Here is a 17370-nt window from a genome sequence, read left to right as displayed (position 1 = left end):
GGTCCGCTTTTGGCAGGATATGTTTTTTCACCAAGCATGAGGGGTGGGTTCTTGTCCTGTTACTGTAATGGATTCCTTTAATCTTTGCTTCGACCAATATCTGTTCAATGGATTTTTTCTAGAGCAAAATTTTGGGTGCGAAGCGAATTCGAATAATAAAGTTTCAGTGGAAATCGAATCGAATGTTATTGTAATACTTCGAAGCGAAATTACAGAAAAAAAAGGGGTGCAGGGTATCCCTAAGCATATTCTTATGAGATAGCAATATGAAAGCTTTTCTTTTGGCTAGCTTGGTGAAACGCTGGAGGGGTGGTGTTCCTTAGTTGTCTAGGGAACACCACCACGCTATGTAGGTCAGACGGGCCGATATTTAAAGGCAAGGTTAAACGAATACTAGGCCAACCAGAAGGGAAGGCCTGACACGCATTTAGGATTACATTGTGCGCGTTATTCATTGAAGTCGTGCAGTCCAATGGGTAATGAAACTGCTGTTTTGTATGTTCACCCTAATCAAACGACAAGAGAGAGTGTAAAAGCTTGGCATATCTCTAGACTTCAAGACGCATGTGTTAGTCATCCTTCCATCGCATTGAATGAAGACAAAAATGAACTTGCTAAACAAGATGTGATAGTGTATCGGTTCTCTTAATAGTTTTATCGTTTTTTATGTAAAGGAATATACGGTGCCGTGTTAATCATGCGCAGATATTGTGAGGTCCTTATCGGGAATGTATATGTGTGTTTTTATTGAATAAAGGTCACTTGCTAGTCTGCGCTGGTCCTTGTGAACTTTTTTCGTTGTGTGTTCGTGTGGTTGGTGTGTGCAAATCTTCCACAATGCAGCCAAGCCAACTAGCTTGCCTTTCCGTCTTATCTCGTTCGCCTACTATTTCCGAGATCGGGTGGTGTTCCCTAGTTGTCTAGGGAACACCACCCCTCCAGAGGCCGAATTGGGTTTATTTGCATGGTTTGGTGCAACCATAGGTCGGCAAACTCACTCATGAGTCGACTCACTCAGACTCATATTGGGCCGCGAGTCTGAGTGAGTTCGGGTGAGTAATATTTTGGTGAGTTTGAGTATGAGTGAGTCCGGTGGAAGAAAATTTTCGTGAGTCTGAGTTCGAGTTAGTCAAGTTGAAGAAAATATTGGTGAGGCTGAGTCCGAGTCAGCCTTAAGCGCAGAATATAGTTCTTGAGTGAGTCCGAGTGAGCTCCACCTTTCTTTGCCGACTTATGGTCCTATCTACTCATCTTCAGCATTACTATCAGCCTTATGTGTCGGCTTACGTTTATACTCACGTCTATTCACACATGTCTGAGCATGCTAGCATTCGTGCGCCACCTCAATATTTATTGATCAGAGGCTTGAGTTAGGGGAAGGGGTGTCATGACTTCCCCCCACAGACTCTTTCATGGGAAGGTCTTGATGAAAATATCTCGTGTGAGTCGCGTATTTTATAAAAATGTCCTTACTGGAACGATATATGATAATGATGATATATGATATTGCCATGCCCGCTTCTTGTTTTCTTTTGATGTATTCGGGTTTGACCAGCAAGGACGGTTAGCAACGTTCAACGCTGACCACGCCACAGTGTTCGAGAAGCTTTGCGATTGTAGTAGATCACTTTGTTAAGGTTTCGCGCAGGACGCGAATAGTATAGATTATTCCAGAGCTTGCGCGACCACCAGTGATAAGACAGGAAAGTTCGATGCGGGATGTGTCATGGCTGGGACTGCGCGTCCCAGCCATGAGCAATTTTATCGACGGCCGACGCTTTGTTCGCCGCTATCAGGATACAGGGTGTATTGCTGTAGTTTGACTTTTCGTCACGACCACGTGACATCTGGTGGAGGTGCTGCTTCGTCCATGTTCCGGACGCCCCTGCAAGACCGTGATCCAAGTCCACGTCGTCAACAAGAAGACCCGAAAGACATCCTGGATCGTCGAGCTAGCCGCAGGCAGCTAGGACTACAACCCGAGTTCGGATCCCTACCGGACAAGCCAAAAGCCACGGCAACGGAGACAACAGGAACGATGACTGCCGCAGTGTCCCCTACAGCGATCGTGATGCAGGCAACCAGGGAGCCGCCAACCTTCCATGGTTCGCCATGTGAAGACCCCGAGACTTGGCTCGAGACCTTCGAAAGGGTCTCCACATTTAATAACTGGAACTGCGAGGACAAGCTGCGCCACGTATACTTTTACCTGGAAGAAGCAGCAAGGGCATAACTCGAGAATTGGGAATCGACACTTCGGACCTGGGACCTCTTTCACAGCACTTTCTTGGAGACGTTTGCGAGCGTTGTCCGAAAGGAAAGGGCCGCGACCTTGCTGGAGACACGGGCCGAACTGAGGAACGGGAACGGGGAGACACGGGCACAACTGCCGAACGAGAACATCAACATCTTCGCGGCAGAAATGACTCAACTGTTATGCCACGCTGACGCCGACATGCCCAAGGAGAAGGAAGTCCGTTTCGTCATGCGAGGAGTCAAGCAAGAACTCTTAGCTGGGCTGATGTAGAATCTACCCTTAACCGTCCAGGAATTCTTGTCAGAGGCAACAGCGATAGAGAAGACGCTGGAAATGCGCACCCGGCAGTTCAATCGATGCACAATTCAAGACAGCACAGCTGTTCATACCCTTGGCTCCGACGATTTGCGCAAAATGATACGAGCCATCGTTCAAGAAGAGCTGCGAAAGCTTGCACCTTTTTCGCAGCCTGAAGTGACGTCGATTGCTGACATTGTGCGGGAAGAAATTCAACAGTCACTGGGTGTTCCTCAGCTAGCACCGCCTCAGCCGCAAGCCATGAGCTACGCTGCTGCAGCCCGACGCTACGTTTCCCCTCCGCGCCCACGTCAAGACACCGCATCGATAACTCGTATTTGAAGGTACAAGATCAAAAGGCGTATCGTAGAGCACTGATTATGTGAGATATTGGCGTTAAAGAAGATTGACATCATGATTGAAAAAACTAATTTTACGCCAATGGACTCGTGTCGACTCACACTCAGGTGAAGCTGTGAGTCTGAGCGAGTCCAGCTGAGTAATAAGTTGGTGAGTTTGTGTCTGAGTGAGTCCAGCTCAGAAAAAGGCTCTGAGTCCGAATGAGCCCTCAGAGCAAAAGATATTTCTTGAGTGAGTCTGAGTGAGCTTAAATTTTTTGGCGACCTATGGGTGCAACAATATGGCGTCGGCAACGCTTTACATGTGAAAGGAAAAGACACTATTTCCTCAACCTCTCCTCCTCCTTCAACCTCTGTGGAGGCCCAACTGATGTGGCGGACAAGGACGCGCTCCCTTCGAGTCCGGTGTTCCTAATCTGCCCCAGTTAAAGGGGTGGTGCCACCAAATTTGTGGCTTGCGCGTTCTTTGCTGTAAGCGTTTCCTATAGCTCCAAGAAGCATGATGCACGCACCAAGATTCATGTATTCTCGCTAAATAATTTAATATCGCCGTTTGATGCGGACAACTTTCGGTTTCGGTTTCTGGGCGCCGAGGTTGGGCAGTGACGTAGAAGTGTAGGAGGCATGTTCACGTGACCACACAAGGCTGTGACGCACTCAGCCAGGAAGCGATCGAAACTCGGCGAGTGATGTAGCAACCGATGCTTTGCCGGTACTATAGTGAACTAGAATATATTCTAGTTCCCTACAGCCGGTACGAACGTTACGGAAGTGGCGGAGGTCAGGAGGTCACTCGCGTTACTACAGCAGATCTGGTGTGACGTCACTACAACTTTCGTTGCCCATCCTACAGATCTACGTCAGTGTTGGCGCGCTAGCGATGGGTTTCGATCGGGAGAATGGGCATTTAGGTACACTTTGGAAGTGGATTAAAATATATTCTAAACTTTTGCTGTGTCGGACCCTTCGTGTGGAATGTCCTTGCATACAGAGGAAACCCACAACAGGCTTGTTATAGCCTCGAAATTTGATGGCACCACCCCTTTAATGTATAAGACTCTTCGGCGTTCAATTTTCCAGACTTTCTGCCTAAATTCCGGCTGCGAAATGGCATTAAAGCCCTTACCTCTGCTGCGTCTATCATCTCGTAGGTTTGAACCAGTGCTTTCTCTAGTTAGCAGCCGTGGCAGAGTCCGAAAGGCAGCTTTGCCGCAATGCGGGAGCGTGATGGGGTGAAGTATATCGAAAATCTGAAGGGCCCACTGTCGCCGGTGCAGTGCGGCGATGTCTTTACGGATAAACACTGGAAATGCACGGAGGCATGACGGCGGCAGGTGGCAAACGCACCAGCACGGCTTAATCGCTGACAACCCTTCTGATAAGCATCTTCAGCTAACTGCTCAATAGTGCATGTGGCTTGGCGCAGTGGTATGTGCCGCGCCGCCATTCATGCTGCCTCTTTTTGCGTGATTGCTAAGTGCGCTGAACAGACATGTTGCCTTCACAAGCGTAAGCAGCTCGCCATCGCTGCGCCTGTGTGCAGTCAGGAACAGAGTGGTCTTCAAGAACACTTTCATGACAATTGCATGCGTATGGTACAGCAAGCGCCCCGGCAGTGACGGCGTCAGGTTAGTTGGCGATGTGCTGCACACAGCTAGGAATGATCGGCTTCACAACTAGGAACGATTGGATTCCAGCTAATTCTTTGCTTCTCTTTCCTTATTTCTGTCATTACATGTAACAGCTCACTATATTCGCAGTCCTTGCCAGGGTAGTATTTTACCTACGTCTTCCTCAACTCTAGCGGCTGTATTTGTTATTTGTTTTGTTGTTTAAATACGAGCTGCCAAACATTGATTCTATGCTCTCACTTCCAGTTTTATATCCCATTTGTAATGTTATGCCTTTATGATGACTACCCAAGCTGTTTATCCCTTCCTTGTTTATTTTCATTTCTCTCAGTTTGTCATAAATTCCTTGTGTCATGAGACAATAATCAGTGTTAAATTGCCTGTTTCCAACTTTCTACGTGATCTGCCCTTCACACTTAGGGCCCGTGTTAACTATATCAAGACTGTTGTTACGTGGTCATGGTGTTGATGAATGCAGCATTTGGCGTGTTCAAGACGAAACTCTTTATTCAGGCAAGCTTGTGTCCAGAAAATGAAAATTCAAAGTGCAAGCTGTACACACTGTCATCGCCGTCATCGACCTGAGATCTGAGTCGGTCACACAAACTTCAGGAAAAGTGCTGCCGCACCACACGACGCCAGGGAGCCATGCCTTAGATGTGCTTGACTAGCAAGTCACTGTCCGCATCTCTTCAGCATCATAATTTCCATTGGCACCAAAAAAACCAGACTTAGAAGGCGTCATCGAGGGCGACCAGCACCTGTTAGTCAATCGCAACATTTGCGTCGCATGAGGAATAGCTCAGCTTCATGGAGGGAAAGCAGAGGTGATGCTCACAAATTTCAGCAACAAGTCCAAGCTCATCAACAAAGGAACAACAGTCGCCTTTATCAAAGAAATTGGGAAAGCCAGCAATGCTTTCGCCCCCACAGATTTTATTGAACCTACTCCGATGACGCTAGTTCCTGAACCCGCTTTTGACGTCAACCCGAGTCTTCCCATGCACAGGCAAGAACAGATCAAAGTCCTGGTCCAACAATACAAGGACTGCTTTTTGTCATCACTGCGAATTGAACTAAGCCCGGTTGCCAAACACTGCATTATAACCAAAGGCTATGCCTGTCCACTCCATCAGAGCCTGTGGCGAGTTTCGACACAAGAATGCAAGGCCGTTCAGAAACAAGTCGATGAAATGATACGCAGCGACATCATCCAGCCATCCAAGAGTCCGTGGGCGTCTCCCGTGGCGTTAATGAAGATGGATGGAAATATAATTTAGCAAGGTGCATGTTTGGGCTAGTTGGTACTCCATTTGAACAGCTAAATAGCGCTTGTGTGTGTCGCATTCTCCTGTCTTTCGTCCCTGAAGTTCGCGCTATTTAGCTGTTCAGAAGGATGGAACCCTCTGTTTCTGCATCGATTATCATCTCCTGAACAAAATCGTGAAGCAGGATGTGTACCCTCTTTCACGTAGAGATGAAGCCTTGCATCAAACAACATGAAGTACTTTTCATTGATGGACCTACTTGCTACTGGCAAATCGAAGTCGATGAGAGAGACCGAGAAAAGACTGCGTTTATAACACCAGATGGCCTGTTCGAGTTCGTCATGCTTTTCGGTCTTTGCTCAGCACCTGCGACTTTCCAATGCATTGTGGATACAGTACTGGCAAGATTGAAGTGGCAGACTTGCCTCGTGTACTTGGACGACATCGTTGTGTTTGCCTCAAACATCGACGAACACCTCCGGCGCCTTGAAGCTGTGCTTCAAGCAATCAAGACCTCCGGAGTCACCCTGAAACCAGAAAAGTGCCGCTTTGCCTACGAGGAGCTCTTGTTATTGGGCCACGTGATTAGCAAGCCTGGTGTTCGCCCAAACCCGTGGAAAACAGCTTCCATCGCTGCCTTCCCGCCCAAATAAAGGGTTTCGCATTTCCCAGTCTTGCTGCAGCCTTCTTCGCCGTCACAACCACATGGCACTATGTTGCTTGCAGAGTTCTAGCAATACCTAACTTCCAATTGGTGTCTGAATATCCCTCAAGGTCATCGATGTGGGCAACAGGATGATTTCAGTCCTATTACCAATTTCCTTAATATCCGCATTTATGCAATTCTCTATCTCCTGGTTCTTTTCTCTGTAGTTATTTTCCCTCCACAAGCAAGCTACCCCTAGCCACGTTCTCTTTCTGGGCCCGAAACCCAAACACATTTGCTTCACCCTATCACACTTGGCTCCACGATGAATCCTACACCCCCACCTTTCCTTTATATTTTGTCCTGTTGCGCCCTTACCAAACATAATTTCCTATATGTGGTGGCTCTTGCCAATCTCACGGAAGACTCGTGGACGCACTGCGCCATCCGACGGAAAGGGGAACAACTATACTAGTATTTTTCTTCTGTACGTAGTTCGTTCTTTTTTTATTCCCCACGTGGCCTTGATTTTTAAACAAGCTTCGAAGTTTGGTGACCATGTAAATGGAAAGTGAAAATGACCGCCACCGGATGCGGTGCACATCGAAAGATATCGGCATTCCACTGCATTCGCGGCTGATTTTATTGATTTAATGAGCAGCAGCGAGTCTGAGAGCAACAGCAATGTAAGCCAGTCTGGAAGGTCGGCCAGTCTTGTTTTCTGCTTTGCCCCATCTCAGTTCGCATTTCAGCACCAGCCTGCCAAGATGGAAACTTTTAGAAACTGTAAGAAATGCAAATGCGACTGGAAAACCAAGCAGAAAACAAGAGTGTACTGGAAGACAGGTGTTGCCTATTAGATGGCAGTAGATTTTTTATCTGATATTTTCTGTTATATTTTTCTTAGTAGACAGAAGTGTGTCTTTACGAACTTTTGTTCAGTTTTGTCCCACAATCTTGAATCTGGCAATTTATATCTCTCACATAACATACATCTCGTTAGTAAAACTTGTATGTGCAGGGTTCATAGCGGTCCTTGAAACCCTTGAAAACCCTGGAATTTTCAAATAGCATTTTCAAGGCCTTGAAAACCCTTACATTTTTGTAGGTCCTTAAATGTCCTTGAATTTTGTCAATACACATTTGTTGAGCCAATATTTAGCGGTTGCTTTTTAGATAGTTCTGTGCGAATAATCAAGCACATATTACATTTGTCAAATTCGCTATATCATTGATTTAAAATTTGAAAGTATTTAAAAAGACCGAATAGACATATTCTACCACATGTAACCCGCACTAAAGATGGTTTCACTGCACCACGGGACTGCTGTGTCGTCAAACCAGCTTGTCAGGGGAAATCCGTACCGCTGCGAAGCCACACTTCTGGACTTGTCCTTTTTTTATTAGCGTCTTATATTGCTTAAGTATGAGAAATTTTTAAACTTAAAGTATCTTTCCACATATAATTGGCATCCTACTACTATTCGTATTCAGTTCAGAGTTATTCGACACTAATTGCCATTCACGTTCAGCCTAGAAAGTTACATTCGCACAAGCCTACTTTTGGTCAGAGAGTTAATGAGGATTTTATTTTGTGGCAGTGGGGAGGGAAGGTGTCTGCACACACATACTCACCAGGTGAACCTGTTCATGGCCTAGTTGGTACTTGTTGTGTGACATAATTGCCTTAGCCTAAAATGACACAAAGTATGTTGGAAGTGCTGCCCGTGTTGTCATGTTTGTGTTTCTTTCCTGCAATTTTGAGTTATATTTGTGGCAATTATGTCATCTATATATCTATATAACAAAACATATCCATATAAGTTGAAAAAATTCTAAGGCTGGCAACGTACATTTTGTGTGTGTGTGTGGTGGGTGCGCACATGCACGCGCAGTACTTCCATATTGTGAGGTGAATCATTTTACGTTGAGCAACCTAGCAGAAGAATAGTGAAACCTGCTGAAAACAGTGTAATGCCATAAAACCTGCAGTGAACAAAATATGAGCAAAGAAAGAAACTGCAAAAACTGCTTTAGTTTGCTATTAATTGTGAAAAAGTGCCTGCTTTGGCTTGTGTGCAGTGAAAGATGTGTTTCACGCTGTAAAAGCTGGTGTTTGCTTTTTCTAGGATCTCGACAAGTGTTGTTTCAAGTCCTTGAAAATTCTTCGTTAGGTGCTTGAAAGTCCTTAAAACCTCCTGAATTTTTTTTCTTCAAAGTTACTATGAACCCTGATGTGTGAAAAATTAATCAATTCTGCTTTTGGCTTATGTATTACATAAAATATTAGGTGCCATAGTTCCTTCAGTAAAAAAATAACAAGGAAAAAACATGGTTGATTTCTGTGTCATAGGAATCAGTATAACACGAAAGTGAAACTTGCCTTTAGAAAAGTAGTTTAATGTACATTGATAAATGAGAGCTTGCACGGTGTGTGCTGGTGTTTGGCTGCTGTAGCACCGTTTGATGTGGACGCACCTACGTTGACGCCTGGTCGAACATTTCCATCCCGACGACTAATGTCACTGATCAAGAATAAACCTTTGTGGTAGCTGAAGTAGTTAAAATAAACCCGGACACAGCGAACGGTGAATCCTGTGCCAAGGTGGCATCAGCCCATAATAAACACTGGTACTCGATATATATTTCCTCAAAGCGTCATAAATTGAGGAGAGAAACAGCAAGGTATGCGCTCTCCAGTAATTGGGTACCTATGCCTGTGCTCGTGCGTACACCACACAGCGCTTCAGGAATGCAACAGGCAATGCCCGTAGCTTGGGCCATGAACGCGCAAAGGCGTCTCGCTGCCCGCTGGCGTGTCTTACTGCAACAAAGCACTCACTCAAACTCCACTGAAAGGAAATGCAGTGGAAATCGGGGAGCCAGCCTCCACGGCATGGAGTAGGGCAACGCTGGCATCGTGGTGCCCTAGCGCTGAGACTATCGAAGTGTATCCTGTCGGTGCTCGTCAGTGTCACAACGCAGTACTTGACTCTCTAAGACGGGGACATTGCCCCACGCCAACAAGGTCGCTGCTAACGAGAGAAGCTGTGAGAGACATAAGGCGGGTTTGTAAAGGCTCATGCTTGAGCATCAGTGGCGCAGTGGGTTAAATGCCCGACTCCCGTCGTGGGCTCAACTCCCAGGTCACCCAAACTAATGAAACTTCTGTTTTTCTTTGTCATCTGCATTCTACTGAAGGAAATACATCTGTGAAGTCTTGGTGGACCCCAGCACAAAACGCTTTCATGTTAAGAGATGTAGTGTAGCCCACAACAAATGCCTCTTTTCCCCACGATAGGGACAGAGTTGAGAGGGAAAGCTGGTCTTAAAAGTGAATGTTCCTTTTTCTCCACCAATCCTGGTGAAATAGGTGCCCGTGTTCAGTTCTACACGCCCACTTCAAGTGCTATTTCAATTTTTTCTTGTGCAGGATAGTCATTTCTTGAGTTAATTATGAAAAGGCAAACAGTGTCACACTGTATTGTGATAGAATCACAAAGTGAAAGCGCCATTTTAATACATGGATTAACAGCCAGAATAGTAGATAGTGTAACAATGCTAGCAATTTCTAAACCTACCAATTACAAATGCCATTACATACACTAAACATCGCTTATTGCAATTTGAGATCAATATGGCAAAAATAGAACGAGGTGACGAAATTTTGAAGCCAGCACTTAAAAATCTGCCTGCATTATAGCCATTCACCTAGCCTTTCTACTGCAAAAAAAAAGATTTTTTTATTCTACCTGTGCCAAGTAGTATAGACCGGTTATAACGTAAGTCGCCGGAGTCGCGAATATCCGCACATAAGCGGTACCGCACTATAACCAAAACAACCTTCTTCAAAGGCTGCACTTGCGCAAAACGTGTTGAGCATGTAGCCTCGCGTGTCCGATAATCGACATATGCGATTTGGCGCGCTTACAACCACTTAAATCTCTGATTGTTCAAAAATTAACCGCCAAAGACCCGCATTGCCAACGAAATGAACAGGGGGAAAAAAGCAAACAAAACAGAGTGCCATCGCGGAAATTCGCCGACTACGTTTCAGGCCACCTCGAGGTATGCGCATTACACAGAAACCATGTCGAATCGCGACCGAAATTTCACGTGCTGAGCGCGGTACCGATCGTTCGATTTCACGGGCGCGCACGCGATGTCCAAGACATTGCAATCGAATCCGGAACCACCATTCGAGAGTTGCTTGTGCCAACCATGCCCTCGTTTTCATTAACGATATGATTCCCTTCCCTTCAAGTGCAGCCATCGCAAAAAGTTTCGTTGATACCGCACCAAACCGCAACTTTTATCGCCCGCGACCGCTACCGAAAACCAATCAACGCTGATTAGGCCTAGCCTGCGGTTCGGCATGTTGTCGCGGGAAGTTTGACCAAGACAACATGAAGGTCGGACGTCGAAAAGATCGCACTCAAGCACTAACCCAAGAACAGCGCGCGTGATATGAAGTTAGTGTTCGCGGCCGGGAGATCAACGGCGACGAAAGCCCGCCAAGCTCGTTTAAGTCTGCGCACTGGCAGAAAAGGCGAAAGCTCGCGTCATGAAGCCGCAAAACTTTTCAATTTGCGGACGAGGTAGCAAACGCGATATCTGTAGCAAGTGTGATAACGACGACGCTTTTCCCAACAGGAAACTTACTTTAAAGCGCACATGATGAGGACGCGATCGTACGTTCCACGCGGAACGCGCTGCCGGCAAGCGGCCGCAGAGCCTTGCCGCCGCCGGTGCAAAGGCTACTCCGTCGCCTAGGCAACCACCATCCTTCCCCACTCGGCGAGCCCGCACAGCGCTGCCGCAGTTACTGTGTCACTCCCCCACCTTTCTATTTTCCATTTTCCATCAAGAACCTCTTCTCTTTTTCCTACCTCCGCCCCTCGTTCGTTCACTGTGCGTGCCCTCGCCTTTCGTAGCTAGAGTTACTGTATATGCTACCTTTAGGTAGCAGAGTTGCGCATCTGTCTTCCAACGCCGCTAGCAACCATGCATTGCAGAGAAGCTGCCGCTTGGGCCAATGTTTTTTATTTCTCGACGCCGCCGCTGCAGCGGACTAAATTAACACTAGCCATCGACAGCCAATGTTTATCGCCGGTCTTCGACACGCCAGGCAGGCTAACCGGCGACACGGTAGGCGTGTCGCCTGCAAAAACGAAGTGCGACTTCACCGCATAGCTGTGGTTGCTAGCCGGACCTATGCGCTACTCTGCTACCTAAAGGTAGCATATACAGTGACTCTATTCGTAGCTACCTCGTCGCTCCCCCCCAGCGGCGTACCTCCTTTGAGAACCGCACTCGCTACCGCGTTTGTCAGAAATATTTTCCCGCAACCGCATTATAAACGGTATTTCATCTTGGGGGACTGCACAATAAGCGGTATGTGTATACATGCGGTTCTATGGGAGGGTAAACGGGAGTCGAAAAAGACCGCATTATAACCGGTCCTGCACTATATGCGGTTACGTTATAAGTGGTCTGCACTATGGAGATGTTATCACCTGTGTGTTTCAAGGAGTCATCTATGCATGATTAAAAAAAATACTGTTTTAGCGCGAGTTTTGGCTTTGATTCACTTCACACACGTGCTCTAAATTGATTTCATGGAAATAATATTACTCCACGGAGCGGGAGAACTTTCATATTAGTGCAAACAGAGTGGGAGATACGGTATAAAAAAAAGAAATCAGTTTGGTTTTCATGCTGCCGGTATTATTCAGTCTTGCTTCACTTTTCTGTTGAAAAATGACTGCATTGTCAACTATACTTTGCATAGAAAGTAGAATTTTAATTTAATAAAGTTTTGATAAAATGAACTAAAGTGGCAATTTTACCGACTTTATTGTATCAAGATAAGTATAATTTACTGTACTGTGCATAGGTGAGCAGTGGCATGACTTTGCAGAAAAAGTGGGTGTTACTTTCTGCTTGAGGAAACAAAGTTTTAGCGCAGTGTCTCCGAGGGGTTCAGGCACTTTCATCATGGTGGTTATTTGCGTTGAGAACCTAAATTTTCCTTTCTTTTCAGGTGAAGCTACAGTTAGAGGAGAAGCAGCGTGCCACACGTCGACAGCGTGAGGCCGAGGCCGAGGCTGCTGCTGCCCAAGGTCGGCCGTATGTTGGCCACGAGCCTGCCTGGTTCCGCAAGGAGACCGACCCAGTGACGGGCAACCCGATCCACGTCTACCAGAACGAGTACTGGGGCTGCAAGGAGCAGGCCAAGTGGGATCGCTGCCCCTCCATCTATCTATAATGAGCGGCCTTCCCCGACTCCCGTGACCGGGGCTGGTGCAAGCGGGCATGCCTCCAGCCATTGCTGGTGCCCCTATTGGACGAGAGCAAGTTTTGGCAGACAGTGCCGCTCGGGTGCAAGCAAGGCACCTTGACAAACTCCCACCCCAGTCAGACCACTGCAACTTGTTCACTTTGCGAGCATTGTTTGTGATTGTTCACGTGGAAGACCCCCGAGAAAGCCAATTCCACGTGAGCAGACGTATAATGAGGCCAAGATTTGGCAGCCCACAGTCTTTTTCCTTGGTCGCCGATGTTCACGTAGTAAGATAATCTTCTATATAGTGATGCGATACGAATATATGCTTCAGCGTGGGAGTGAAGCGTAGACCGGAGGTGCTGACCTCGGAGTGACCGATATGTGCGGTCTACCTGCCTGCCAGGTGAGCCTGTGGAGCTGTGGTGGCTCTGTGATGTGAACTACTGTTTCGATGAGGTGTGTGCAAGTTGTGCGCAAGGGGCCCCTTCTTGTTGACATGCTACCGCTTCCATGCCTTTTTTTTTAAATGTCGTTGTTGAAGAAGCGTACTGTATACATATATGCATCATGTATGCATACGTACATATACGAACTGCAACGCGCGCTTGGAGAAATTGAATGTTCTGTTTTTTAGGGAATTAAAATTCTTGGTTTTATAGTATGTGCAGATTCTGTTGGCTCGCAAGCTTTGTCTTGTAGCCATGCCTACAACTTCAATATTTTTTATGAATTTGGAAATGTTTACTACCAGTGTTCATTTACTGTGGACTTACGTTGACTTATATCGAATACATATTGACAAGGCTGTTTATTGTGGTCTTTCCATCTAATCTATTGGATATCTTTTCTAACATAAAGCATGACCCTTTGAGGGTCACATTTCATGGAAAACTGCCCCCTTAAATGCCAGTTTTACCTTGCAGTAGTTTTAGAATGTTCCTCAATAGAAAATGCTGTAGAGTCAGGAAAGCAACTAAGTTTTTTGGAGCAAAGTAGGGCATGATGAGCCTCATGAGAAGCACTACCACTGAGATATACAAGCAGTTGCCGAGTGTTGTTCAGTGTGGGCAAAGTAAACTTGCCAGTGGCTGCACAAGGTATGCAGAACACTTCGGTATCGGGTTCTTAAGTGTGTCACACAAGACATGCAGGACAGACATGTCCTTATCGGTATGGAGCAGGCACGTAGCCAGGATTTTTTTAGGGGGGGGGGTCTGCGCCCCCCCCCCCTCTTGCCTACGTGCCTGGTATGGAGGTCTGTACAGAGAAGGATGCAAAGTGCCCAAAACTAATTTTACGATTTTGTATAATTTCGTTTAGCTGGTGGTGTAACTCTTTGAGATCATGGAAAGATTTATGCGCTGCATGTAAATTGTGTTGTCTATTATAGTAGACTCTTGTTAAACAGAACGTTAAGAGACCAAGAAAATATGTTCCGTTTAACAGGAGTTCGTTTACTGAGAGATGAATGGGGGCGCAGAATTTAAGTATGAAACCAATCATTTTAGAGGCAGTTCTTCCATTTAAGCAGCAATTCCATTTAAGAGATTTCCCGTTTACTGAGAGTCCACTGCATAAGCTTTCAAATGTGGGAATTGCTACAGATTGCACCAGCACAGCCAAGCACAGCTCTTGGGATGTGGCAAGGGTGAGTGATGTTACTCAGGTCTGACTTGTTGACCCCACTGTTGCCACGGGTGATTTTTCAGCCTTATTGTGACCAAGTGTTGTTTATAACAGAACACTTTATAGTTTGTTGAACTAAAAGAAATGTCACAGCTTCGCCGCAACAGCGAAGCAATGAATGCTATAGCAACAAATTAGAATGTCACACGAAGAATGGCAAGCAGCTCGATACTTGCAATGCGCCGCTCAAGCGCAAAGGACTGACGAAAAGAACACACACAGGACGACCGCAAACGGTCACAGCTCGACACTTGCAGTGCGCTGCTCAAACACAAGGAAGGGCACTCGAAAAGAACGCACAGGTACACACAAGACGAGCACGAACTGTTACGGTTGTTAGTACTTCTTCGTGTTTTAGCAGCGCGCTACAACCCAACGCTCTTCTTTTTCTTTAGAACTGCCGTGCGTGGAGTGACCCCTCCGTACCTCCTGCCGCCCGGTGGCGTTTGACGCATTGTTCACTCGGCGTTCCACATGTTCAGTGGGAACAAAAATGGGCCACTTTTTAGTGCGCATCTCAAGGGCAGCTTTCAAACTGAAAGAAAATGTAGGAGCGTTGCTTTAAAGGGACACTAAAGGCAAATATTAAGTCGACGTTGATTGTTGAAATAGCGGTCCAGAAACCTCGTAGTGCTACTTTTATGCCAAGGAAGTGCTTATTTTGAAATAAAATCACGTTTTAGTGGTCCGCATCGCGTTAGCACACTTCAACTCACCCGCCTGAAAGCGGTATTTTGCACGTTATTGCACGTCATTGTTGCCGTGCCCATCGTTGCCAACCTTTACTGCACGGCGGCGTGCACTGGCGGCGTGCACAATTCGGGCATCCGGCAACATCACATGCATGCGGTATTTTGTCGAACTTTCTGTCATAGCGACTTTCACGAGCGTGCAAAACACACGCGGCAGTACGCGATACCAAAATTGCCACTGAGACGCAACTGCGTGAGCGAAGCAGGGCGCCGGACGAAGCACAGTTCAGCGAAAACGGAACTTTTGAACCACGCGCGCAGTTCCCCATGGCATTGCCAAAGAGGTTCTTTTTTCGATGAACCAAACAGAAACGAACAAGCAGCATCTTATTACGTGTCTTGATGCACGGGAGGTTCCTTTTTAATTTTAGCTAGTTTGATTACTAGTGATTAATTGTATTCAGACTTTCCCACGTCATCGGGATCACTTCCAAAATGTCCCACTCGTGGCGCTCATCGTGTGATAGATGTAGTTTATTTTCTCGGTAAGTAGGGCACTGCTGTTGATAATACAGTAATACCTCGTTAACTCGAACTCGCATATCTCGAAAAATCGGCTAAGTCGAAGTTTTCCGCGGTACCGAACAATTTCCCATAGGTGCAATGTATTTATTGCCCTTTATCTCGAAGTATTTCCGTGCCCACTTTCGGTTATCTCGAAATCTCGACTGAGAATGGAACCAAAACTTCGCCGTCGAACCGTTTCACAAAATACTAGCGGCAAAATGTCATACGTTTCACAAGGTTCGCGCGAGGCTGCCGCGTTTACGACGAAGTGGACACTGTTCCCGAAAGTAAAGTCGGAACCTAGCGGCATACCAACTTTGTCGAGCAACCATGTGTCACGTCCGCTATAGACGTGCACATAAGCAGGCCCCGCAAAATAGCTCGGGTCGTACACGTTTTGTTTACCGTCAGAGATGCGATTTCAGCATTTTATTTACGCAAGGCACGTCGCGCGGATTTTTTCGTCGGCCGTGCGATGTGGTGAGGATAACGCCACCAAAGCAAAGCAAGTCACTGATGCTGCAGAGAAACGGATTCGAGGCTCGAAGTTTCCGGACGTCAAAACGGCGCTGAATGTGTGGCATCGTGCGAGAGGAGCCCCTTCCAGTCACATCGACAGATAAGGCCGATTCTCTGGACTTAGCGGTAGGCTAAACTGATTTAGCCTGCAACATCGGCTGGTTTGACCATTTTCTTATGCCAAACAACGTGGCGTCACGCACAGTGATCGCGGCAGCGTCGACGCAGCTACTCGAGGGGTGACGACATCCGCCGAAACAAGAAACATGCTTCGCTTGATGCGAAATAAATTTGAGTGCAGCGGCGCGGATGATCGGCACATGCGATGTGTTAAGCAACTCGAGAAAGCTTTGCTAGGTGCAAGTGTTACTGAGAAGCAGACCAGCCTTAGTCGGTCTCTCTGCACTAAATAAAAAGGCAGTGCCGAAAAACACAGCTGGTTAATAGCGCTGGTATGTCATTATTTTTCTTCAAAACCTTTACAAAGAGCCAGTTAGGCGCTCCTGTTAAGAAACTGGTCAGTAGGGATAACGTTTCTAGATAGAACTGAACTTCTCAATAGAATTTGCCCAACTTTGCTTATCTCGAAATTTTTTCGGGTTTTTACTACTTCGAGTTAACGAGGTATTACTGTACTGCCGTTTTAGACGGTGTCATACATTGAGCTTTCACTATGACATAAGTTGTTATTTGCCTTTAGTGTCCCTTTATAAAGCGCGCCCTTCGGGCAATCTCGCGGGTGATACCTACACAGTGAAGCACCTCCGAGCTCTGCGTGCCGTTAGCGTTAAATGGTGTATATATAAATAGCTCGCCGTTATGCTAAACAGCCGGTGGCACGTGGCCGAGCTGTTTGAAGCAGCGCACTGCAGAGCAAGGGGTCCAAGGTTCGAATCCCGGTGGCGTATGCTTCGGAAACTTTTTTCTTCTGATTTATTTTTCTTTGTGGCTTTTATTTATATATACATACATACATATATATATACGCGACATGAATGGGGCGGCAAAGACCAGCTGAGAGTGTCCATATAATTGCCATCGCAATAAAAACAGCGGAAAGTGAATACACAATCACAGTTTACTGCTACACATGGGAACTTCCCGGTATGGTAAAGGCCATCCGCTTGTATCACAACATACTCCCACTGATCACGAGGTTTCT

The 17370-nt window shown here is 46.5% G+C and overlaps 1 protein-coding gene across 1 annotated transcript in view; it reads left to right on the top strand.

Annotated features, from left to right (window-relative positions):
* Positions 1–13403, top strand: part of LOC119390982 (oxysterol-binding protein 1-like) — a 113432-nt gene extending 100029 nt beyond the window's left edge. The window contains 1 exon segment of the mRNA XM_049415006.1: positions 12502–13403. Coding sequence (XP_049270963.1) covers positions 12502–12726 — 225 coding nt within the window. The 3' untranslated portion in view covers positions 12727–13403.
* The last annotated feature ends 3967 nt before the right edge of the window (positions 13404–17370 follow it).

The sequence above is a fragment of the Rhipicephalus sanguineus genome, chromosome 4 (genome assembly GCF_013339695.2).
Source record: "Rhipicephalus sanguineus isolate Rsan-2018 chromosome 4, BIME_Rsan_1.4, whole genome shotgun sequence".
NCBI lineage: Eukaryota > Metazoa > Arthropoda > Arachnida > Ixodida > Ixodidae > Rhipicephalus > Rhipicephalus sanguineus.
This window is presented reverse-complemented; position numbering and strand designations above follow the sequence as displayed.